This window comes from Notechis scutatus, chromosome 1 (genome assembly GCF_049901735.1).
Source record: "Notechis scutatus isolate UNSWTSFEM ecotype Mainland chromosome 1, rNotScu1.2, whole genome shotgun sequence".
NCBI lineage: Eukaryota > Metazoa > Chordata > Lepidosauria > Squamata > Elapidae > Notechis > Notechis scutatus.
The window spans coordinates 38,620,907-38,646,359 of record NC_142009.1 but is presented as its reverse complement, the minus strand read 5'-3'; the positions used below and the strand labels follow the sequence as shown (position 1 = coordinate 38,646,359).

General features: G+C 40.0%; 1 protein-coding gene across 1 annotated transcript; it reads left to right on the top strand.

Moving 5' to 3' along the window:
* Positions 1-16,855: 16,855 nt before the first annotated feature.
* Positions 16,856-18,168, top strand: LOC148132754 (uncharacterized). Its single transcript, XM_087954753.1, has 2 exons — positions 16,856-17,455; positions 17,530-18,168. Exons 1-2 carry the CDS (start codon positions 16,856-16,858, stop codon positions 18,166-18,168), a joined length of 1,239 nt encoding a protein of 412 aa, XP_087810879.1.
* The last annotated feature ends 7,285 nt before the right edge of the window (positions 18,169-25,453 follow it).

The following is a 25,453-nucleotide window of genomic DNA, read 5'->3' as shown; positions in this document are numbered from 1 at the left end:
CTTCTCCCCGGTTCTTGAAAAAGTGTTTGTGCTTAAAACTGGTCCCTGGTACAAAAAAGGTTGGGGACCACTGCTGTAAAGAGCTTTGGGGTAGCATATAAGCCTAAAGACTATTGCTATTACTATCTCAAGCAATATAGAACTTTATAGCTCATAATGAGCACCTTGAATTGAATCCTTTGCATAGTTTTGCCTTCTGTACTAGTTATGCCATTAATTAATTAATTAGATTTATTGCAGCTTCTCTACCACTTCTCTTAGCAGCACACAAGTAAAAATGACAAACATAAACAGTACTGAAATCACTGCTATTGATAGGAATGTGTTGAGAAAGTTCCTTCTTGTAAGAGAAATAGAAAAGGGCATAGACTCAAGAGATATGCAAGTTATGTCTTTAGTCATAAATATTTAATTACAATCTTATATTTGATTGGAGATTGTAAAAAATGGAGTCTTGGTGCTAGTATTAATTATCTTCCTTCCTCACCCTGCTAGTCCCTCTCCCATCTTCCTTAAAATAATGAATTATTAGGATAGCTCTGTGAGTTGGGGGTTGGGGACTACTTTCCATGGCTTTGTTGGTTACTCCAGTGGCAAAAAGCAGGCCCAGTGGCATTGGCATTTCGTGCTGACAACACTGTAAAAAGTTTAAAGCTGCAACAGCTTTGAGAAGCCAAAGAGAAGAGAGGAGATGGGAAGTCTAAAAAGGTTAGCCTGAAATGCACTTTACTGTTATTTAGGAGAACAAATGAGTTAAGGAAAAATTTCAAATACCAGAATACCCTACAGGGAGGAGATATAACTATTAAAGGGCTGTTATAGCAGCGATAAATGGAGGAACAATAAAAATAAATTGATGAAGTAAATGTCAGCTCTGGTCCCTTGAGCTGCACCTCCATGCCTTTGTCCAAAAGTAGAACCTCTCCAATTACAGAAGGTTGGGATCAGCCTTCAATGACAGCATGACAAGGACAGCACATGGAACACTGACAGAAAGAATACAATTATTCGCAGCCTTGAAAAATTGTATCCTACTAGAATGTATGGGGGGTGGAATCAATTAATGGCACATGGCTTCCACTTGTGTCTAATAATTTGATAAAAGGGGAGCCAGAATAAAATAACAACAACATGTATGTGATCTTTCCTTTGCTTCTGGAAAGGCAACAGGAGGTGGGAGGACGGTGAGCACATAGAATGTATGACCCACAAGTCAAAGTCAGTGTTATGCTGAGGGTTAACACTGGTATAGTTTTAGAATGTGTGCAATTTTCATTATTCTTATTATCTTAAAGAAACCTAGGCAGGCTTTTAAAAAATGGTATTTAAATGAAAATCACCTTTCTTCTTTTGGCTGAGATCCATAGCAAAAGAGAGATTTCTTTGTTAAGCAGGCAGAAAGGAGAATAGTGAAGGCCTCTCTGTTTTATGAAAGGGAAAAGGTAGAAGTTGGTGGTAAACAGGGTTGAGGTGGAAGACGATTTATCTTGTGCAATTTACAACAGGTGCTAAACATTACGAAAAGCAGAGCTATTAAGCAATCAAATTAGGCTATAATTAACAGAAGAAAACCATACAAGAATTCTAATTAACTCATATCAGAACATGGCCATGGTCACCTCCAATAGCCCCACTTAAAGCTAAAAACTGGGGGAAAAGACAAATGGGGAAAAATATAACCCTAGCATAATGCTTTTTAAGTGGGTAAGAAATTGCAGCTATTGATGCTTTCATTTCTGATGTTGATTAAATGTTCTATTCTGTGGCATAGAATCTTTTATTTGCAAATATACTGCTTCTATGGGTTGTTGATTGCTTGCATAAGGCTGAGATCCAGGAATAACTTAAGCACGTTGAACGTTTTCTCTCTCTATATATTTCCCATTTCATAATATCTTGTAAGCATGGCTCAGTGTGGTTCCCTTCTAATGCTTAAATTTCCACTCATTATGAGGAAGTCTGCCTTAAAATGTAATAATAATAATAATGACTTGATAGGTGGATAAAAATGCCAAATCCAGTCTCAACATCTAGCTGAGTGTGCAACCAACCATAATAATAATAATATGCAGAATTACCAGTAGTCAGACAAAGACTGCCAACATTGAAAGCAATGGCTTACAACAGACATTTAAAAAGGAACTGAAAACTTCCATTTAGGAGTTCTCTGCTATGAGATTATTGCTAAAATATTAATAGTGACTGTCTATCAGCACCTGCCAAAGTTGGGCATCCAGGTTAGCCACTCTAGGACCTCATGGGATAGGAGTTCCTGTCCCTAGATCTTAAAATCTTTGTTACAACTCTTAAAGCTGCATAGTGGTGATGCATATTTTCTCATTATTAAATTATATTGATATATAATATAATAAATATCTTTGTAATCTCTATCTAGTTTGCAGTTAGAAAAATGAAGATATTAAGGTTAATATTTATTATGCAATGAGCAGAGCCACATGTTAATTCAACAAAGTAAAATAATAACTATGAATGCTAAAAAAGTTGCAAGAGTTTAGTTCATCTTCTGTGGTCTTGTCAGCTCTGAATTGTGATACAAATACTGTGATTTCTCTTTTTTTAGTGAAATTGCTTTTAGATGATATAAAAAAATGAAACAGTATGGTGCATTTGCTTTAAAACAGTATTACTTTAAAATATTGCATGCCAACTCATGTGTAATTAAGTGATATCAAACTATCTTTATTCTCACAGTGTTTTAGCTGCAAGAAACAGCTGACATTATCACAGTGACAGTTATAATAACTAAAGATTGAGATTATATATTTAATTTTGGCTTTCCCTAAACTAGAACTCTCCAGGTCTAATGGGACTACAACTCCTAGTATTATAAATTATCATGTTCCTAAAAGTAGCCATCTTTGAAAAACTGAAGGTTGTTTTTCTTAATTATTTTGACTAACCCCTTTATCAAGTATTACTGTTTTAAACATATTTATTATGTGTTAATCATTTTCATACTGACAATTTTCTTGGAAGCATGCAAGACAATAGAACACAAATATTTTAAGTAAGTAAAATTAAATAGACAATTATTGCTTTCAGCCTCTTTAGACTGCAAACTCAGAATACAATACAACAGGAAATCAAATACAAGCTAAAAAAATTTGTAGTCTTTCCCTCTAAGTATATTCTGTTAAGTAACATAGCTGAAGCTTATACAATTTGAATTAGCAGCTGGATAGCAATTGAATTCCACTGTTCAAGTCTGGAAAATAACGTTGCAAAATGCACTTCTCAAGCATCTTCCATGCACAAAACCTCATTATATATAGGGATGCAAGGGGAAAAAATACTAGCTAATTATTTTGTCAAATCTTTTCTGTTCTCCAGAGTTTTAGGACTAGGTGGGTGTGGGATAGCAGCCATTTTTCTCCACAGAAGATAAGTTGCAGTGTTTCTGTCTCAGCAGCACTTCTGTCAACTTCTTTCCATATGAATGCCCTGCATATGCAAGAATGATTTAGGCAGGGGCAACTCAATAGAAATTACAATCCTGCTCCATGCTGCTGTTATAACTTGTTCATTCACTACTGGCCTCTAAATCAGCCAAAATGTCTTGCCTTGTGGAACTCCTCATAAGGCAACTTCAGTTCCCTGAATAATTTGACACGGGCAGCCATCAATGACACATCATCCTCAGTGCTGCATTCTGGGGATCTGCTCAGGAAAAGCAGTTTTGCTTGAGAATCAGGTTGATGTGATCCCGATGGTGGTTGGCTATCTCCAAGAACTCTCTGAATGAAACATTTGTATAAGTCAGGCAGTGATGGGATTCAATTTTTTTTTACTACCGGTTCTGTGGGCGTGGCTTGGTGGGCATGGCAGGGGAAGGATACTGTAAAATCTCCATTCCCTCCCACTCCTGGGGGAAGGTTACTGCAAAATCCCATTCCCTCCCCACCCCACTAACCTGCTTTCCAGCTCCATTCTCCTGTACAGGGCAACAAAAAAAGACCCAACCAATTAGCTGGGACTTGGGAGGCAGAGAATAGATGGGGCGGGGACAGTCAGAGGTGGTATTTTCCGGTTTTCCAAACTACTCAAAATTTCTGCTACTGGTTCTCCAGAACTGGTCAGAACCTGCTGAATACCACCTCTGAAGTCAGGAGTGTCAAACTTGCATCGGGACTCCCCCCCCCCTCATTAAACCAGGCGGGAATGTGGCCAGTGTGTGATGCATCCAGCCTGTGGGCTGCGAGTCTGACAACCCTGGTATAAGTGGATACTTCAGCTACTGGACTGGAAAGTGGGAGTGGCACTTTCTAGTTCATTACTGAAAGTGGCCCTTGGGTAGCATCAACCCCTTTTCAACAGCATTATGAAGGACATCTAGGGAGACACAGAGCAAAGAATTTCCCTTTGCCTTTTGGTGGTGATCGTTTTGCTATGGTATGATGCTAATCAAAGACATTCTTGGGAAAGAACATGGTGGCTGGACTACCAAGAAGGAAACTGAGTTACTACTAGTGCTTGCAGTGCTGGCAAAATAATAACAATTAAACAGATATTATCATCATGTTCTCAGTAAATTTTCACTCAAACATGGAGGAAAATGTTGCCATTCATAAAACAAAACAAAACAAAAAATTGGTAAATCCAAAGGAAATTGGCAAATGGATCCATTAGGTAATTTTAGAATTTGGAACAAATGGTCACATGAAGATCTCTTTTTGGACAGCCATGAGCTTTGTTGTAGAAAAAACCTGGATAGTTGCTGTGGTGATTCCAGAAATAGACATAGGGTCTGTTCTTTCTGTTCTCTGGCAGTTGTAAACAATGTAAATAGATAATAAGATAATAAAACCTATTTGTGTGGTGCTGTCTGCTTAGATATAAATAAGGATTACTGTTTTAGGCTATACCTTATTCGATGACTCTGTACCTGATTGATAACTAGTACATGCTTTGAGAATGTTACCAGCAGGAGTTCCACAACAACTGGATCAAAATATTAAGGGGACAGACATATCTGCATGATTAATTCATTAATGAATTAATTCAGAATAGAGTTAGAAGGAGCCTTGGGGGTCTTCCAGTTCAACTCCCTGCTCCATACCATTTCGCTTCCTGTTATTCAGGGTACTGTTTATAAGCGCTATGTGCTTAGAGTTCAAAGCATTGTTAGAGACTCCACACACCCACTTCACTCACTGTCTATTTCTGTTGTTCCCCTCTGGGAGGAGGTTTTGAAGTATTGGACTACAGATTCTGCAACAGCTTTGTTCCCTATGCCATTCATCTGGTAAACTTCCAAGATTCTTTTTTCTTGCCATGTACATGTATACATACGAACTAGACTATGTTGTTTCTCTGTGTCATGTAATATATGTGGGTATATGCATAATTTTGTATCTATTTATTTATTTTGTCATGTTTATGTAGTGTATATTTGAAGTGGTGATCCTTTGAGAACTGTATGCAATGAAATTTCCTTTTAATGTATGCTGATTAGTGTACATTCAAAGTGACAATAATGTTATTGCTCTATTCTGTTCTATTCTATTGACAAGTGGCTGTCCAATCTCTTCTTAAAAACCTTCAGTGATAAGGCACCCACAACTTCTGAAGGCAAGCTGTTCCACTGAATCAAAGTCCACTGATCAAAGACTCAATCATACTTATTTTTTAATCCTTGTCTTCTGCAGATACCACTCTACCATTAAGTAAGAGATCATAATGGACCTACACTTTAATTCTTCTTCCACATCTAGAAGCAGCTTCCATGCTTTTAATTGTTAACTAATTAGCTTCAAAGAAAGCAAATTAGTCAACAGTTGCTCCGAACTTTCAAGAGCTGAGCATTTAATAATACTGTCATCTTCTTACTCCAAGAGGATTTATTGTTTCTACAAGATTGATTGTAAATCCAATGGAAAATAATATAAAGACTGAGGTCTGAGGTTCCAGAGAGATAATTATTGTAAATAATTATTAGCAGAGGGCTATTCTGACAATTCTGTATTTTAATTGGCAGTTTCTAATTCTTTATAACTATCCCTTTAAAAACATTTTCAGAAAAGACTATCTGTATTTCATTAATCTGTTAAATGCTTTCAGGCAAATCTACAAATCTTTAGAGATAAATAGATCATTTTCATCAATAACTACCTCGAATGTTATTGCTATCAATATTCAAAGCTAAGAACAGTCTGGATTAAACTCATTTTAACTAACCTAATTTTAGGTTATAGTGTAAAATTCTGTATTATGTTAGTCTAGTTTGCTGACACATTAATAAATGTTATGATATAAGCAAACATGCACCTAAGGATTTAAAAAATTAAATCCTTACAAGTAAATTTGGACATTTTACTACAGAAAAGAAAAAGGGGTCAAAATGTTGTTTTAAATGCCAGTAATTTTTTCTTAAATGTTTGAAAGCCCATTCCTTTTTCAAGGGCACTATGCTTATCAGCTAAACCATTTTGTCCTTTAATAGAAATATTTTAGCTGGTAAGCATAGTGCCCTTGAAAAAGATTTTTTTTCAAAATACATGGGGTTTCAGACAATAGTTTTTTCCTTACTAATACTTGAAACATTCTTTTCCTTTGATTTGGCGTTTCACTCTAACCATTCTTAGCAGTAGAATGCATCTAACATCAAATAAAGTCCACTAGCAAACATCTTTCCCCACTTAAAAATATAAAATAAAAATTGTCTGGGGAAAAAAGGTATACCACTGAAAGTAGCAAGCAAACCACAAGTAGATATGTTAAAAAAGAACTTACATCAGAGGAAATTACAGTTTAGAACTTGCAGCAGAGAAATTTGTCAAAGAATAAAAAAGGGCCTTAGGCAATTTATGCTAGCAGATATGTAAATTAGAGTATGATATGTATGTAACCTCCTTATATTATGAGATCTAGCAAGCTGTGATAGCTATGAATTTTTCTTATCCTTTCAAGAAAAAAATTGTTGAATAAACTTCTACTAATGTATTATATTTGTTCTGATAGTCTACCTAACATTACACGATATTGTGATTATAACATTCTTTGTTACTTAGATTTCTCTCATTTCAAAATTATCTAATAGCCACAAACAAAATTATTTTTTAAGCTGACATTCTCAGGATTCTCCCTACTGCATCAAATACCACAAATCATATTTATGCGATATGACTATCAATCCAGAATGTACTTGTACTCTGCAGGTTAATAGGGAATGAATAACATTTTTGTTCATAGCTTGAGAATGTTTTTAAATCCAGATCAACAGAAGCAGGTGTGGGATTCTACAGGTTTACACCTATTCTCTAGAACCGGTTGTTAACATTCTAAGCAGTTTGGAGAACTGGTTGTTAGAAGAAATTACTGGCCTAATCCTGTAAGGAAGGCAGGAAGAAAACATTCTGGTGTTGCTTACAGAAACTGCCTCTCCGTTAACCCTTATTACATTCTTGGCAGGACTAGACTTCCTGTCTCTGGAACTTCTCTGGAGGTTTTTTTTCCTCCTTTGCTGGTACTTTGCTCATGTGGACTGACCATTCAAAGTTACAATGGCACTGAAAAAGTGACTCATGACCATTTTTCACACTTACGACTGTTGCAGCATCCCCACAATCATGAGAGGCCAGGCGAGGAGATGTGTGCCTCAATGTGAGTGATGTTGAGTTGGCCACGCCCAGCCAGTCACATGACCACCAAGCCATGCCCACCAACTAAGCCACACCCACAGAACCAATTGTTAAAAAAATTGAATCCCACCCCTGAACAGAAATACTGGTTGGCAGAAATGATTGTTTCTACCTTGTACTTAATTCTATTTCTTAAAGGATTGTATGGATTTCAGGAACAATATATGGCAGCCAGGTTCCATGGAGTGAACAGGAAGAACAGGAGGGTTTGGTGAGGAGTTTTGGGAGAGTTTTCTTCTAAGTGAAAGTACTTGAGAAGGGAACAGAGGAAATAAAAGTCTTGTATCAGTGGAACTTTAAGTAGCAAAATACTGGAAAACTTGCAATGCTTGTGGCATTTTTGTATTGCTTACTGAAAATAACAGAAAGTTAACAATTTGATGGAAGAACTTTGAAGATTTATCAAGTCTAACTACAATTAACCTTTCTTGTTAATTCATATGGGGCAGATATATTAATTACTATGGACTTTAAAGATCTGGGAAGAAAATGGAGCCAGCAGTGTGCTGCAGTTACCAAAAAGCCAATGCAGACCTAGGCTGCACCAACAGATGGATAGCATCAAGTTCACAAGAAGTGATAGTACCACTCTATACTATACTAGTGAGGCCACATGTCAAATAATGTGTCCAGTTTTGGCTGCCACAGTACAAAAATGATGCTGAAACCCTAGAAAGAGTGCAGAGAAGAGCAACAAAGATGCTAAGGGCTCTGGAGGCTAAACTGTATGATAAACAGTTAAGGGAAATAGGTATGTCTAGCTCAGGGTTGTGAAACTCAATTTTATTGAGTGCTGCATCCGGGTTGTGTTTGGCTTTGGGGGGGGGCAGGGTGAGTATTGCCAGAATGATGTCACTTGTGTTGGGAGGCACCTGTGGTAGAGAAAATGGGCTCCTGAGCACCGTTTCAGCTAGGACAGCCTCCTGCCACCCTCTGCCAGTGAAAATGAAGCTTGAGAGGGCTGTGCACAGTCCTCACAAGGTCTGTTTTTGCTGGGAGAGGCACCATGGCCTGGTCCTTCACTATTTCCAGGGCGGCCCTGCGCCAGCCAAATCCAGCTCCTGGGCCTTGAGTTTGACACCCCTGGTCTAGCTTAACAAAGAGAAGGCTTACAGATGACATGATAGCCGTTTCCAGTACTTATGGGGCAATGACAGGGATGATGGGGTTGACTTATTCTCCAAAGCACTTGAGGGTGAAACAAGAAGCAATTGCTGTCCACAGCATTCTAAAAAGTCTTCTCCATCACCAACCTTCACAAGTATCGATTCTTTTGTATCCTGCTTCTTCAAAATTCAACTTTCACTTCCCTATAATGACACATGGAATACAATGGCTTGCATGATTTTGATTTCACACATTATGGCATTTGAAATCTGTTCCAAGACCATTATGGGTGCTCTACCAAGTGTTAGTCTTTGGTTTCTTTCTTGACTGATTGTTCCTTTACTGTTGATGGTTGATTCTAAAAGGGAGACATTATCTACCATTTCAGTATCTTCATTGACAATTCTAAAACTGCTTGTTTTGAACTTCACAAAAAGTTGTTACTATTATTGTTCATAGGATTGTATGGAAAATATAGAAGCAAAATAGCTTTGGTAGATGGGCCCGTGTAAATTCATTTGTACTAGGTCAAAAACTTCATGGTTGCACCCTGAAAAAAAAACAACAAGCAGATTTTAGATTTTTATCATCAGATAGAATTGTAGCTACTTGAAATGATGAGCTTTAAATGCATTCTGAGTAATTTTCTAGGCTTGCCTCATTCTGCCATTGGCTTGCTGCCAAGTTTGTGGATCAGCAGCCTTGAGTATACTAGCTCCCAAGGTTTTTATTTTTTCTATTCACCTTACAGGTCAGCAATTTCCCATGTACCTGCTCACATCTTTCCCTAATGGTGTTCTTAAAGAGCAAATGTGAAGGCAACAGTTTTCATGTTGTCTCTTAAGCAATCTGTTCTCATGTTATCTTGGGGTGTTGGCCTACAGGCTCTCAAATCAAAAGCCATTGTAAATAGAAGGCAGATAGAGTACTAATTATTTTATTAACACACCAGCAATTAAAAACTGCTGCTTGCATTCCAAGTGTGGGGCAAAAATCCAAGAAAAAAAATGACTGCAATCCATTTCTTAAAGACTCAGTAGTGTGTCATCACACATTTCCCTTTCAGCTTTGAAGTCAAATTGTCTAAAGAGGTTTTCTTGACTTAGAGTATCTGTTCAGGGTCAGAAGTTACTAGTAGTATTTATACTTAGATGGAACTCAGCTATTACTTTACAACTTTATGATTTGTTCTTTCGTCAATGACATATGGTTCTCTGAGCAATAAATAAGAGGCCTGATGTCCTGGTACAGCATGCCTTCAACCTGGGACTCACTCATTTGTGACTTTTTGCCCATCCAACTTAAGATTCAATAGGCTTTCCAAAAGAAGAAGCACAAGCAAATAGGGATTTAGAGACTAGCAGGAGATCACAATAGCAAAGAAGAAGGGTACCACATACATGTTTTTACACTTATATACAAGTATGGGAAAGAAACAAGGATACTTTGAAATCCTAAGACAAGAGGACAAGTATGACGTGAAAGACATCACAGAAACCTGATGGAAATATTTATACAGCCTTGTAAGGCCAAAATTGATTCAAAAGGAAGAGACTCAACAGAAAGGAGGAGGAGCTATGCTGATAAATAAAAAATATGAGACATTCATGAATTGGAACACCTGAGTAACAGTACAAGGTGAGAGAAACAAAAATTATATCCTTGTGGGATTTGATTCCATAGTATCTCGATGAGCAGAAGATATGGATGAGGTACGTGATAGTAACAATAGGAGATTTCAACTACCTTGACACCTGTGAGAAATCTAATTCTGCCAACAGTCAGAGGCTCAACAAACTCTTGTCCATTCTGTTGATAACTTGTTAAAAAGATGAAAGAAAAAAGGGAGCTGCTGTAATGGACCTAAGTCTTTTCTTTTGTGACTGAAGAATTGAAAGTCACTGGAACTTTTAGAGAAAGCGATGTGTAATCCTTGAGTTCATGATATTAAGAGGAAGAGGAAAAGAAAAGGAAAACCTCCTAGATTTTGATGTTAATGAATTCAGACAGAAGATAAGTTAAAATAAAAAAATTCTGAAGAACAGAAGTGTTTATGAAGGATGGGAAATCCTACAAATTAAGTCAAAATTATTTCCACCAGAAGGAAAAAAAAAGGAAAACAAATTAAAGAGACCAATGTGAACAAACCCAGAGTTTTCTTAAATACAGGAAAGAAAAAGAACATGTATGGCAAGGGGAAGAAAGAGTATATAATCAAAGTAATACAAAATAGGTGAAACTAAGCTAATATAAAATAGATGCCAAAAATTGTAGAAATGCTAAAGCACAAGTAAGCTGAGCCTCATGAGAAATGTCCTAAACAATATTAAATAGTTTATGGAGAATATATCAAAAACAAAAGGAAAATGGGGCTGGAGGCTAAAACGTACCAAGAACGATTACAGGAACTGGGAACATCTAGTCTAATGAAAAGAAGGACTAGGAAGACCTTAACCAATCACTGAAGACTTTCAAAAAGAGACTGGACAATCATTTGCCTGAAATTATATAGGGCCTCCTGCTTGAGCAGGGGGTTGGACAAGAAGACCTTCAAGATCCCTTCAAACTCTATTATTCTATGTTAGGTTATTGTATAAGGAGAAAGGGATGTGAAAGAAGAAATATTTTATCACTGTCTTCTTTCAGAAAGGAAATGATGCACTGCTGTCCACTGTTTTGCCACTAGTAGAATGAGGAAGTTGCACTTCAGCATAAACAATAACAAGGTAAAAGATCCCTTCCTTAATTTCAATGAATTTAAGTTTCCAAGGCCAGATGAATTATTTCTAGGATACTGAAGGCCCTACAGGAAATAAGTTGTGGAACTGCTAAATGTAACTTTTAAAAACTCCTGGAAAATTGGTGAACTCCCAGAAAAATGGAAGAGAGCAGACATGTCCCTTGCTTCAGAAAAGGAAGAAGGATGACTAGTAAATTACAGACCTGTCAGCTTGATGTTTATACTGAACAAGGTCTTCAAGCAAATTATTAAACAGTGTCTTTGGAGCAGTCAAATAAGGATGCAACAATTAACAAGAGCTTGCATGGGTTTGTCACAAATCATGCCAGACATTATCTCTTCTTTGACAGACTTACTAGTTTAATAGACCGGGAGAATGCCATGATATACTGTATCTTGACCTCGGGAAAGCACTCAACACATTTTATCATGATATCCTCAATAAAATTGTTAGATAAAGGCTTGATGATTTGACCAGTAGATGGATTCATAATTGACTGAATGATTGTACCTAGTGAGTATTCACAGATGGCTCCATATCAGCTTAGAGAGTAGTATCAAGTGGAATGGCACGGGCTCTGTCCTGAGCCCATGCAATTCAATATTATTATGTATGACCTGGCTGAAGGTGCTGAGGGCATGATGAGCAACTCTTCAGATGACACAAAACTGGGAGGAATGAATGACTAACGTAGTTTAGGAGAGAAAGAGAAGATTAAAAAAAATCTAGATAGACTTGAACAGTGGGCCAAATAAACAGGATAACATTTTACACTAAGAATGTAGATTCCTGAATTTATATTCAGAAGAAAAATGCACAAGTACAGTATAGGATGAGGGAAACCCATCTTGGTAATAGGATATGGGGAAAAATCTGGGTGTTGTTCTAGATCACAAATTGAACATGAGCCAATAAAGTGATGCAACTGCTAAAAAGGCAAAATACTATTTTGGATTTAATAACAGGAACATAATATTAGGCTAATGGAAAATAATTGTCTCATTCTATTGTGATTTGGTCAGGCCTTGGCTGGAATACCATATCTAGTTATGGGCACTGTTCTAGAGTGCAGGAGCAGAATCAATGAGTTGAGATTAGAGGGTAGTAGATTTAGGTTAGAATTTCCTAACAATAAGAACTGTCAATCATGGGATGAACCGCCCCATGAGCGATGATTGGTCTTCCAGAAGATAGTCATGTGTCTAATATGCTTTAGCAGATCCTGCACTAAGCAGAGCAATAGCTTCAAGATATCGTCCAACCTGCTATAGCCATTTTCTGTAGTTGCAAACTAGCTTTTATTTCATCATACTTATACAGTACACTAGTTTATATGTTCATACATTGCCTTTTGTTCTTTCAGCTTTTCACCTGTTTTCCAGCCATACTTTCCCACTCTTCCCCTTCTTCACAAGCATTCACTCTTTCTCGGTATATTTATTTTGAAATTTGATCTTGTTCACTTTAACTATATGACTAAACTATCTCAAAAAATATCAGCACATTGGTTCTGTCTTATAATTGGTAGGATGTGGACTATAGACCAATATAGTATTTTGACTTGCAATGTAGCCTGTAGATAAGAGATCCTACCTTGCATCAATAGCATGAGCATAGTTAACATTGGGCTTGAGCTATTCATATGACATATTGGCAAAATGTATCAAAATGGACTAGTATTATCTTTATGATTATTATGCAATCAATGCTGCATAGATATAACTATGACTGGTAAATAGTCTACATCTGCTCTATCTTATTAAAAAAAGAGTTATGTGAAAGGCACACTTCATTTATTTTTTCCACATAAAAATGTTCCATAGTCACTGGCAAGGCTATTTACAAGCAATGCATTAATCTCAATCAGATGCTTTGCAAGTTCTGGCTCTAAATTAATAATAATTAACAATTAATTAATATTCTCATCCTGTGCTAATGAATTCTAACCCTCTCTTTTATTGCTGGACACAACTGCATAAAAGACTGAAGAAATGCCAGCTTTGAACTATAGTGCCAGCGTTCCCTTTCTGTGTTGGCACACAAAATCTGTATTTGCCTTTCTATCCCCCCTTTAATACTAGTTTTTCTTTTCAAGTTTTTATTTGCAAAATTGCTCTCCATTTTGGAGTTAATCAGAAGGAAAGGTTAATAGCTGTGGCAAGGATGGAGCCTATGGAGAACAGTCAACATTTTCCCATAGTGCACTTTGCCAATACCCTTCAGTTTTGACCCTTCCTATCCAGGACTCCCACTCTGGAGCCTCTCCTGAGCAAAGGCATCTAATTGTTCTGAAGATCATAGTAGGTTTCACGATCTGGGCAAACATCCATCAGGGATGAGAACGAGATCATTTTGCTGCTATTTTCAGTCCCAGTTAATTTATTATGGAGTTGGCAATGATTAAAAGTGAAAGAGGAGGTGTTCATGGGCTAAAGATTTTCTATGCCATTTAATCAATTTGAGGTCTGGAATGTTGAGATGAGAAGTGTCTGCTTTGGATGCATACCTGTTTAAAAGCCACCATTAAGACCCTTCATCAAAGACATCATCACCATTTTGTTGTACAAAATATAAGAGACAGACATTAGGGCAGACATTAGATATTTTGAATATATTGTGATATATCTATTCCTTTACAAATATGCTGATTGGGTTCATGAGATTCAAATAAGCATCTAACATGGAGGTCAGCCTTCTTTGAACGGATGCCTCTCAGATGTATTGGTTTTCAGTTTCTGTCATTCATAGAATGATGGTTTGATATTCTAAATTTCTTGAAGGTACCTGATTGAGAAAAGTCTGTTTTGATAGCCAACATTCGTCTGTAAACCTGTAACATCCCCTCCCTCCCTTCCTCCCTCAAGTTGGGTTGGTAACCTTTTCCATGCTGAATCCCACTGTTATGTGATGGCTAGGATTCCAAACAGCTAAATTATAAGTACCCAGTATTTCAAATAAGATTGTCAACATTTTGTGAGCTTTCAGTTGTATCTTGGGAGATATTGATGTTCTTAGGAGGGATCTTGGCATTTTGGCTAGAAAATCAAGTTATCATTTTGGGGGTCCAAAGAATGTGTTTGTGAATAGAATGTAGAACACTACACTACTAATTTGTACTCTGTGTGTTTAAAGGTAAGAAATAATGAAAATTACTCTTTTGTATAAGAGGAGCATAGATGACTATCTGCATTCCCACTGAACGCTGATTGTAAAGTATAGGAGGCATGTTTATAACACTTTTCCATCAGGTTATTTAGGTAATAACCCTGACTCAGACATAATCAACCCTTTTCTGTCAAAGTTGCATTTTATTTCTAAACAAGATGGATATTGACCAAATACTTCAGTGATAATTTCTTAGAACCATAATCCAAATGATAGGTAGCACCAAAGTGAATTTAAACTGAATATAAATGAGACCACACATTCTCTCTCTTTTAAAATCCCCTTCATTTTCTAATTCCTTTGTTTTTTACCCACAAGCCTACAGCAAGCTGGTTTGGAAGATCTTTAAAATTAGGCTGAAGGTCTCATGAAATTAGGTCAAGGACTAGCTGAAGATAAAAGCTGCATCCTTGACTTTTTCAATGCCACCTGTTCCCAGAGGAGGTGATCTGGCCTCTGGGAACTCTATATTTACCTAATCTTTCTATAATCTAAAATGCCATTAGCATTTGAAATCACAATTACTTTGTATGCACGTGGGCAGATAAATGTGAGGCCATCTTTTTCACAGAAACATTTGGAGGAATTATTTCCAGAGATTACTTCCTAAAACATTGCTTGCATATTATAGGAGAAATGCTTGGGGTATTAGCAAGATAGTCAAAGTTCCCTAAAACTAGTGAGGTTTCTTATAAGGGATTGATCCATCCTTGATCCATCCATAAAATTATTCTGAGGTTCCCAGTCCTCTACCATGCCCTCCCTGCAAAATCTTGTTACTGAAAGTTATCCAAGAGTGCTGAAAAGTTGAACAAGGCAATTCCTACCAATGAATGTGCTATAAAGCGAGGTCACTGCAAGTTCCATAGAAGAAGTCTCCTGACACATCTCAAATGAATGGCAGGAGGGCTGCTCTTGAAAGAAATGAGTGTCTGCTTTACCTACCATTGCAAATCTCAGCATGCTGGGAGAAGGAAAAAGGAACATTATGCACAGGCAGGAGTTGAAGCAATTAATCCTTTACTTAAAGAATAATAAGCAGCCAGAGGTTTTTTTTTTCCACCCTGGAAGTGGGAACAAGGTAAAAGGGGTTAAAAACTAAAAGCAAGGACAGCAGACACCAATTAACAGAATGCTAATTGACAATTTCCCCAAGCCTCCCTGCAACATGCCAGACCTATTTCCCCAATTGCTAATTAAATCAAACTGCACACACAATACTAATTTCCCGAACTTTGGGAAGCTCAGACGACAAATCAGATGTGAAACTAACTTAAGCATGTTGTCAAAGTCCAGTGAGGAAGAGGAAAGGGAGACTGGGGAGATAAATTTATATACAAGAAAAGGGGAAGTGATCATTTGGCTCAGATGGGGCCTGCTTTTTGCTTGTGGTTATAGGTGTGTGTACTGCTGCATGTCTCGGAAATAATAAGCTATTTTTCCAGTTTGGTTTTGGAGAGTTGATTATATTTTTAACTCTATGCATTTCCCAACCTCTGCTTTCTTTTCTGATTATGTTATCCCTATTATTCCTGTAGTTAGCTTTCAGGCTCCTATGACAGGGACCATTCTTTTGTGCTTATGCTACTTTATAAATGATGGACACTAATACAGACCTGAGCTGAGCTATCTTATCCCTCATTTCACTATCCACATTCTTAGGAAGCCAAATGGAAAGTAGTTGCTGTGTTCACAGACTGACGGCAGTCCTCACTACGGTCCGCCGCCTGCGTGGGAACGCCGACCGCTCCCATTGGTTGATGCCGTTTGACAGCCGGCTATAAAAGGAGCTGTCAAACGGCATCAGCTGTTGCCGCCAGCTGACTGCCAGTTAGCCGCGGCAGCCGCGGCAACACTTTATTCATTCGAATAAAGCCTGTTAAAATTAAGCCTGCGTCCGTCTCAATCTCTACCGCCATTCTACAACACTGGCGACGAAGGTGGGATATGATAAGAGACGAAGAGACAACCAGGCGAAGACAGCTGAGCACAGTCACTGTCAAAAAGAGCCGAAGCCGCTGAGAGCTGAATACGTCACCGCCGCTGACGCTCTCCACAAGCGCGAAGTTCAAACTCCCCAGCTGAGGAGTCAGATGCCGCCTGACAGGCGCAACCGCAAGCGCTTTTCTAAAAGCATGAATTTAAAGTTCCCTCAGCTGAGGAGACCAACGCTGCCACTTCAACATGGGTTCAAACCCAACATTCCCTCCATTCCAGCCGACGGGCGAAACCTTGGAGTCGTATATGAACCGGTTCGAGTGCTTCCTAAACGCGATTGACCTGACAGAAGCCACTGACCTGAGGAAAAGATCCTATTTCCTGAGCTTCTGTGGAGCTGCTGTTTTTGATACAGCCTCCGCGCTAGTATCCCCACGCTCTGTGAAGGCTATCCCCTGGGAGGAGTTGCAGGGAATCCTGTCTAACCACTACTCCCCCAAACCCTCTCAAATAGCTAGGAGGCTGGCTTTTAGAAGGAGAGTTCAAGCTGAAGGGGAAATCGTTAGTCAGTATATGGCAGCCTTAAGATCAGCTGCCATACACTGTGGTTTTAAGGATTACCTGGAAGACATGCTGCTTGACCAAATTGTAGGAGGGGTTAGAGACCTAAAGCTACAGAGGCGTTTACTAGCAAAAAAGGACTTAACCCTAGCCCTAGCCATAGAAGAAGCTCAGGCTGCTGAGCTGTCCGAGCTGTCAGCAGCTGAGATTCAGGGAAACCCCATAAAGCAAGGAAGCTCTACCATTCACTTTGATGAGGTTTCCCTAGAGGAGGAACCGCTTGACGTAAACCGTCTCAGACAACCAAGACCCCCCCCCCAGAGATGCCAAGGAAAAACTCCAACTCATCAGCCAGACAGCAACCCAATTGTCTGAGCTGCGGGGGGGCACATCCCAGGTCAACCTGCAGATTCAGAAATGCCATCTGCCTAAACTGCCAGAAAAAAGGCCACATAGCTAGGGTTTGCCAAGCTGAAAAAACCTTCCCACAAAGACTTCAAGCCACTTCCTCCTTCCAAAGGCAAGTTGAAGATTGCTATACCTGTTACCACTCAGACAATATCACCCCTGGGTCTAACAAAATAAGCATTTTTGTCTTTTTAGAAGGTAAACCTTGCCGGAGGGAGGTGGACACGGGGTCTGCCCTCTCTATCATCTCGTGGGCCACCCTGAAGAAGCTGCTCCCTACACTGTCCAAGAAGAAGCTGCTCAACTGCCACCTGACTCTTCGAGACTATCAGGGGAAGACCATTCCAGTCCTTGGGAAAGACAAGTTCCTAATTCAATTCCAGAACTTCAGAGGCCACTTGCCTCTGGTGGTAGTAGATGGAGCCCTTCCCAGCTTGCTTGGGCTAGATTGGTTCCCTGCTCTGGGCCTTAGTGTAACTGGGATTCACTCTGTGGTGAATACTGAAGTAGACACCCTTTTTAGGGACTACGCTGATGTTTTTAGTGATGAGCTGGGATGTTATTCTGTACCCCTATCTCATTTGATGTAGGCCCACAAGCCACCCCCATTCGTTTAAAACCTCGCAGAGTCCCTTTTGCCATTCGCCCTAAATTGGATTCTGAACTAGATAAACTAATTAAGCAAGGGGTGATAGAGCAAGTAGATTTCGCAAAATGGGAAACACCCATAGTCACCCCCCTTAAAAAAGATGGTAGCGTGCGAATCTGCGCAGACTATAAAACGTCCCTCAATCGTTTCCTCCAAATTAGTGCATACCCAGTCCCCGTAATCCAACACCTGCTGCACTCCTTTGAGCCAGGTACAATTTTCGCAAAGCTAGATATGTCTCAAGCATATCAGCAGTTTCCTGTAGACAAACATACTGCTGATTTGCAAACAATAGTTACCCACAGGGGCGCTTTTAGGTGCAAGCGTTTACAATTTGGAGTTAGTGTGGCCCCTGGTATCTTTCAGTCCCTTATGGAGAGGATTCTCCAAGGACTCCCAGGTGTAGTCCCATACTTTGATGACATTTTAGTCTCTGCCACCAACAAAACACCATTATTACTTAGGGTGAGGTCAGTTCTTGACCGTTTTAGGCAACACGGGTTAAAACTAAAAAAAGACAAGTGCACCATTGCCACTAAGCAAGTGGACTTCCTTGGTTATCGAATTGACGCCTCTGGAATACATCCTATAGAATCAAAAGTCGGGGCCATCCATGAGGCACCCACACCCTCCAACAAAATGGAACTACAAGCCTTTTTAGGGCTCCTGAATTTCTACGCAGCTTTCCTTCCACACAAGGCTTCCATAGCTGAACCTTTACATAGACTTTTAGATAAGAAAGCCCCCTGGCACTGGGGACAAAGAGAAGCTAACGCTTTCCAAGCAGTCAAATCCCTGCTAACTTCAAATGCAGTACTAATCCAATTTAACCAACAACATCCCCTGGTTTTAGCTGCAGACGCTTCCCCCTTTGGTGTGGGGGCTGTACTCAGCCATAGGCTGCCAAATGGCTCTGAGGCCCCAATTGCCTTCTTCTCAAGGACATTCTCTGCAGCAGAAAGGAACTATAGTCAAATTGATAAGGAAGCCTTAGCAGCAGTTGCTGCTGTCAAAAAATTCCACGAATTCCTTTATGGTCATTACTTTGAGCTTATAACAGATCACAAACCACTTCTAGGCCTTTTAGCAGGAGACAAGCAAACCCCATAGGTACTATCCCCTCGGATGACCAGATGGACCCTGTTCCTAGCCGCCTACTCATATAAGCTGGTACATCACCCGGGAAAGAACCTGTGCCATGCAGATGCCCTCAGCAGGTGCCTTCTGGCCAACACCAGTGGAAGACCTCGTGCCCATCCACGCCATTTTTGATTGCAACGAACTCAACCTGCCGATCTCAGCTGAGGATATCGCTGTCCACTCCAGAAGGGACAAGGTAATCTCCCAGGTCCTGGACTGGGTGGGGAGGGGGTGGCCTGAAATTCAGTACACCCTTGAATTCATGCCATTCAAGACCCATGGGCAAGAGTTATCTTCACTACAGGGTTGCTTACTATGGGGGACAAGAGTGGTCATCCCCACTACACTCCAAGAGCCAATTCTAAAAGCCCTACACGAAGGCCACCCTGGCATCATGAGGATGAAGGCTCTGGCCCGCAGCTATATGTGGTGGCCAGGCCTGGATGCCCGAATCTCCAGCTGGGTAAGCACGTGCCAGCCCTGCCAGGCAACTAGGTCAGCACCTCCAGCAGCTGCCCCAACCCGATGGGAGGATGCTGGGGCCCCCTGGTCCCAGCTGCATGTTGACCTGGCTGGCCCTGTGCATGGGCGGACCTTTTTAGTCATAGTAGATTCGTTCTCTAAATGGATTGATGTGGCCTTGCTTCCCTCTACAACTACGCTGGCTGTCACAAGAGCCCTGACCAGACTGTTCATCACGCATGGCCTCCCTGACACCTTGATATCTGATAATGGCCCCCAGTTCACCTCTTGCGAGTTTGAGGTTTTTGCAGCCAACCTGGGCATCAGGCACGCCCTCACAGCCCCTTTCCACCCTGCAAGCAACGGGATGGCTGAGAGGGCTGTTAGGTCGGTAAAGGAAGTCTTAGCAAGGTTGGGCCCAGCAGATTGGCACTCCAAACTGTCCACTTACTTGCTAACCCAGCATTCCACGCCATGCACCACCACCAACAAGTCCCCTGCAGAACTATTGATGGGCAGACGCCTTAGGACCATCCTGAACAGGTTGCACCCCCATTATGCCCCTGGCACCCCTCTAGACTCTGACAGCCATGCCAGGAAATTCACCCTGCAAGACCTGGTTTATGCCAGGAACTATGCAGGGCACCCTCTATGGATGCCAGGGCAAATAGTCTCAATTACAGGCCCCAAGTCCTATAAGGTCCTCTTGGAAGATGGTTGAGTATGGCGCCGGCACATCGACCAGTTAAGGAGGCGTTGGGAAAGAGCAGCCGTTGACTCCCAGGGACCGCCAGACGCACCGGTCTACCAACCGCATGCTGAAGCCAACCCGCCGAGCAAACCGGTCTACCCAGCGGTCGCGAACGGTTCCTCGCCAAACGATCCGGTCTACCCGCCGAGCCCCGAGCTGTTCCCGCAGCGAGCCGATCAGAGAGACCTACCTGGACTGCAGCCGGACACTCGGACGAGGGCTTCGGAGGGTCAACGACGAGCTCCAAGCGACACCCTGGAAGCGAGGGACTCCTTGCCTGCAAGCGAGCCCCTAGGACTCCGGCGATCCTGCCGCGAGCGAAGGCGGCCTACCCGGCTGCAGGACTACGCATGCGCCTGGCCAGGGGAAAGGAGTGCTGTGTTCACAGACTGACGGCAGTTCTCACTCTGGTCCGCCGCCTGCGCGGGAGCACCGACCGCTCCCATTGGTTGATGCCGTTTGACAGCCGGCTATAAAAGAAGCTGTCAAACGGCATCAGCTGTTGCCGCCAGCTGACTGCCAGTTAGCCTCGGCAGCCGCGGCAACCCTTTATTCGTTCGAATAAAGCCTGTTAAAATTAAGCCTGTGTCCATCTCAATCTCTACCGCTGCTCTACAACAGTAGTTTTCAAGGTTTTTCAGGTCTAGGGGCAAAAGCTATTTGAGCTCCTATTTCCTTTAGCCCTTCCTTCTGCTTTCCCTTTACCATGTTCAGTCTTTTCTTTGAGCACAATTGCTAAAAGTGGTAGAGCAGGGGTGACAAACTCGATTTCATTGAGGGCCGCATCAGGGTTGTGTTTGACCTCAGAGGGCTGGGTGGATGGATGTGACCATACGTGGGCGTGGTCATGGTGGGCGTTTGACACAGGCTCAAGATGCATTTTCCCCTTTCTCTTCTTTCTTTCCACAGTTCTTTACTATAACCATTTTTCTATCTCTTCTACCACATATTACTGGCAAACATTTATTACTTATACTTCATACACAATTAAACTTTTTTATTTCCAAATTTATATCCCATTGTTTAATAATAAATGCTTTTTCCAGGCAGAAAAGCTATTTATATACTAATGTGTTTTTATTATTCAACTAATAATAAATATGCAATAGCATAAATAACATGATAATAAAAGATCTAATAGCAGAGATAAATTGTCAGGATAGTAAATAGAAATGTCTGTCAATTATAGATTGTTGATTATCGATTAAATGGACCTACAGTATATAAAATCTGGCATCAAACTGTAGTGTTAACATAGGATGTTGCTTGTTTTCTATCCAAATAAGGCACTTACTTGAGGCCACATAATTGTAATCCAGTCCTATCCAATCCTCCTGTAGCACTCTGTCAGCCAAAAATGAAAATTGGCTGGCAGAGTGCTACAGGAGGCGTGGAGGCCAAAAATGAGCAATGGGGCCCCGAATGTGTCCCCCCCAGAGCCCATTTTGGCTGGGCGAGGCACCGTGGGCTGGTTCTTTGATATTTCCAGGCCAGCCCTGTGGGCTAGATTTAAGCACCCACAGGTCAGATCCAGCCCACGGACCTTGAGTTTGACACCCCTATGGTAGAGTATGTGTTGTACATTCTAATCTTTTCACACATTTATATGCAAAAAAAAATCTGCTATGGAACCTATGATTAGCGAACTGGTCTCCCCCCTGCCCTTTTTAAAAAAATCAAAGATGGAAATTGAATGTACTTGAGTGTTGCACGTGAAAAAGACAAGAGTTATTTCATATATGTTTAATCTATTTTTAATTTAAGGCTTTATTTACGTTTCTTGTAATGAGAGAACTCCTTTTTTAGACTCTGGTCCTTGGCACCTTCTTCAGAAGCCAATGTATCCATCGGTGCAAGTAGATTTGAACACCTCTGATCTAGTACATGTGCTGATAACTAACCCCCTGATTTCATGAATGGTTTGGGGAAATGAAGTCAAGGAAGAAGATGTATAAAACCCAAATGGAAGGAATGATGTATGGACAGCTCACTGGAAGTAATAAAAGGTTTTGAAATGTTAGACTGATCTATCCCTTCTGGAAAGGTCCTAAGCAGAGAGGGAAAAGCGAAACACAAAGGCAGGCATGTAAGATTCAAAAACAGAATGAGAAAAAAAGTTGGCAGAAGGGAGCAGGAAAGAGAGAAAAAATAGAGAGTGGGTGTTGCATATTATTATTTTCTACTTTCCCATTTAGGGTTTTTTTGGCTCCTGCCTCACTTAGCATTGACATATAGTCTAGGGACACTCTTGACAGAATAAAGCAGTTTTCTCAATCTTAGCAACTCTAAGATGTGTAGACTTCAAGTCCCCAAATACTGGCTGAGGAGTTCTGGGAGTCTTAGCATTGCCAAGGTTGAGAAATGCTGGAATAAAGATTCTTCACCCCAAGTTTCAGACATACAATCCTAGGTGGCCTCTCCATGTTCCAAGACCCCTAGTGATCCTAGCTGGAAGCTGTATGGACTTTTTAAAAAAATTCATCTGGAATGCCAGGCAAAATGGTTAAAAAAAAAAAGTTCAATTCTAAAATAGATTAAAAACGCATGCTATAACCTATTCCAAAAACTGATAGCAATCACTCTGTTTCTCCTTCCTCTGACACTTCAGAAGTGTAAAGTGCCAGGTCTAACCAAGTAATAGCCTCTAGAGAGATGACAGAGAAAAAACATTCTGGGTTAAGATAGTTCATTTTAACTTTCAACAGTAATGGCAATATTAATGTCAACTTAAAAAAAACCTTGACAAAAGTAGAAGAGTGCCAGTGAGCTTTTGAAAAGCAAGAGATGTTAACTGAGCTACAACTTTATCAATAATTAGTTAAGCAAAATATGAAATTATAATTTGGAGAGTTGCTCTCTTTGAGTAATTCAGTCACAAATGTTCACATCTACCATTTTGCTCCCTCATGCCCAACTATCCTCTTTCATACTCCTACTTAAACTCTCTTTGGTTATTAGAATTATTCTTTCCTATCTATTCTTTTAGCATGGTGGGGGTAAGGTTGACTTTGGTAATAAAACACAGGGAACCAAAGAATTCTCAGCTGCTTTGAAATGCTTCATTTTCTGCCAAGGTTCATGATGGTGAGCTTGCACTGGCCTGCTTTGTTCTGAATGAGAAAAAGGGCAGATAGTGAAGTGTCCAATATGCTCAGATGCAGCTCTAACTTTGGTCCAGATATGAAACCAAAAAAATCCAGCCTTGAAATATCTTAATACAAAGTGATACACCTGTCTCTGTGCCTCAAGCATCAACTTAACAGCATGGGGTAAAAAACACAGCATACTATTACATTCACATTTCTCTGTTGATGTGTTGAAATTCATACAGAGCCCTGGAATTAAGAACTCCAGAAGAGGTAAGCTCTTTTTATTTCTTTTTCTCTGTATAGGGTTTTCTCAGCAAAGGACTGATCATAATGAAAATATATTTCTTAAAATATACACTGGTATTTTCTGTTCCCTATCCTCCTTGCTCAAAGATATTTAAGAACATTAATCATTAGAGTTATTCAAGGAAAGCAATGTTTGTTTTCATTTCCTTTTTCTGAAGAGGGATAATGTGAATCATTAATCAGTAGGAGAGACCACTACTCATAAAACAAAACACCACACTTGACCTGGGTCCACTAATATGAACAGGAGTCTTTGTTTTTATCGTATTTCTCCCATACTGTTTTTCCTTTACTCTTTACTGTACCAATCTAGAAAGTCCCCCTTTTCTCTGAAATTGAGGGGAATAGTCTATATGAACAAAACCTCACGTATGCTTCCTTAGATCCAAATAATCATCCCAGTGAAGGATTATTTTACAAGTCAAGATCACTCCAATGTCTTCTGAAAAATAAATCATTCTTCTGGGAAGGAAAGCTGAGTTTTGGGCCATGATCCTGCTCACTCAGTTAATCTGAGTGACATAGGGCTTCTACTGATGATTTGGATATTTGAAGAAATTTACTAGCATACTAAATATTAGCGGTTGTTACAATTGCAATTATGGAATGGAAAATATGTAACTAAGAGAGTGAGTTCCATTAAGACAGGCAGAATCAGCTAGGGGCTGTCTATAGTAACAATCCCCACAGAATAGATGACAACTTTTTCTGAACTTGGCCAGGCCCTGTATTGTAGTTCAACTTTCTCTGAGTAAGTAGAACTACAATTCTATAGAAAACTAGGAACATCTCTTCCTGGTAATGGCTCAGAGGATTTATCAAGACAGTATTTACCAGTATTTACCAGTATTTATCAAGACAGAAAAGTTTTTCTTGGATGTATTTATGATTAAATCATTCATAAAATTAAACAATCTAATACAGTTAATTTACCCCCACTGTTTGGGCTATGAAATTTTAAGGGTTCCAATTCTTATTCTGAAAATTGATTGTCTTTGAAAGAGTTCACCAGAGACTTAATGATTACATGATATTTGCATTTCTTTATCAATAAAACAGGTCAACACAGTGCAGCTTTACAGTTTAAATCCAGTCTACAGGATCTATTTTCTCATCAGAATAAAAATAGTTATTCAATTCCTTCAGGACTTCAAAGAAACCTTTCCTGTTCTGACCTTTCATCAGACTGACCCAATGGTAATTATTACAACGCTTGTTCAACCATTCATTTGCTGACAGGAAGGTACAGGAAGCTAAGTTCCCTTCCTCAAACAGTCTAGAAGAGATAGAACACTTTGTGTATGTGTGTTTCTGAGTGCATTCTTCTCTAATAATTTTATTGGAGCTTTTCATCAGTCCTATCCAAACCCAATATTTACATCACTTGTTTTGGAAAGGTTTTTAGGTCATCTAACTCACTCCATATGCCATAAGAAAAGGGGGGGGGGGGGGGGGGGGGGGGGGGGGGGGGGGGGGGG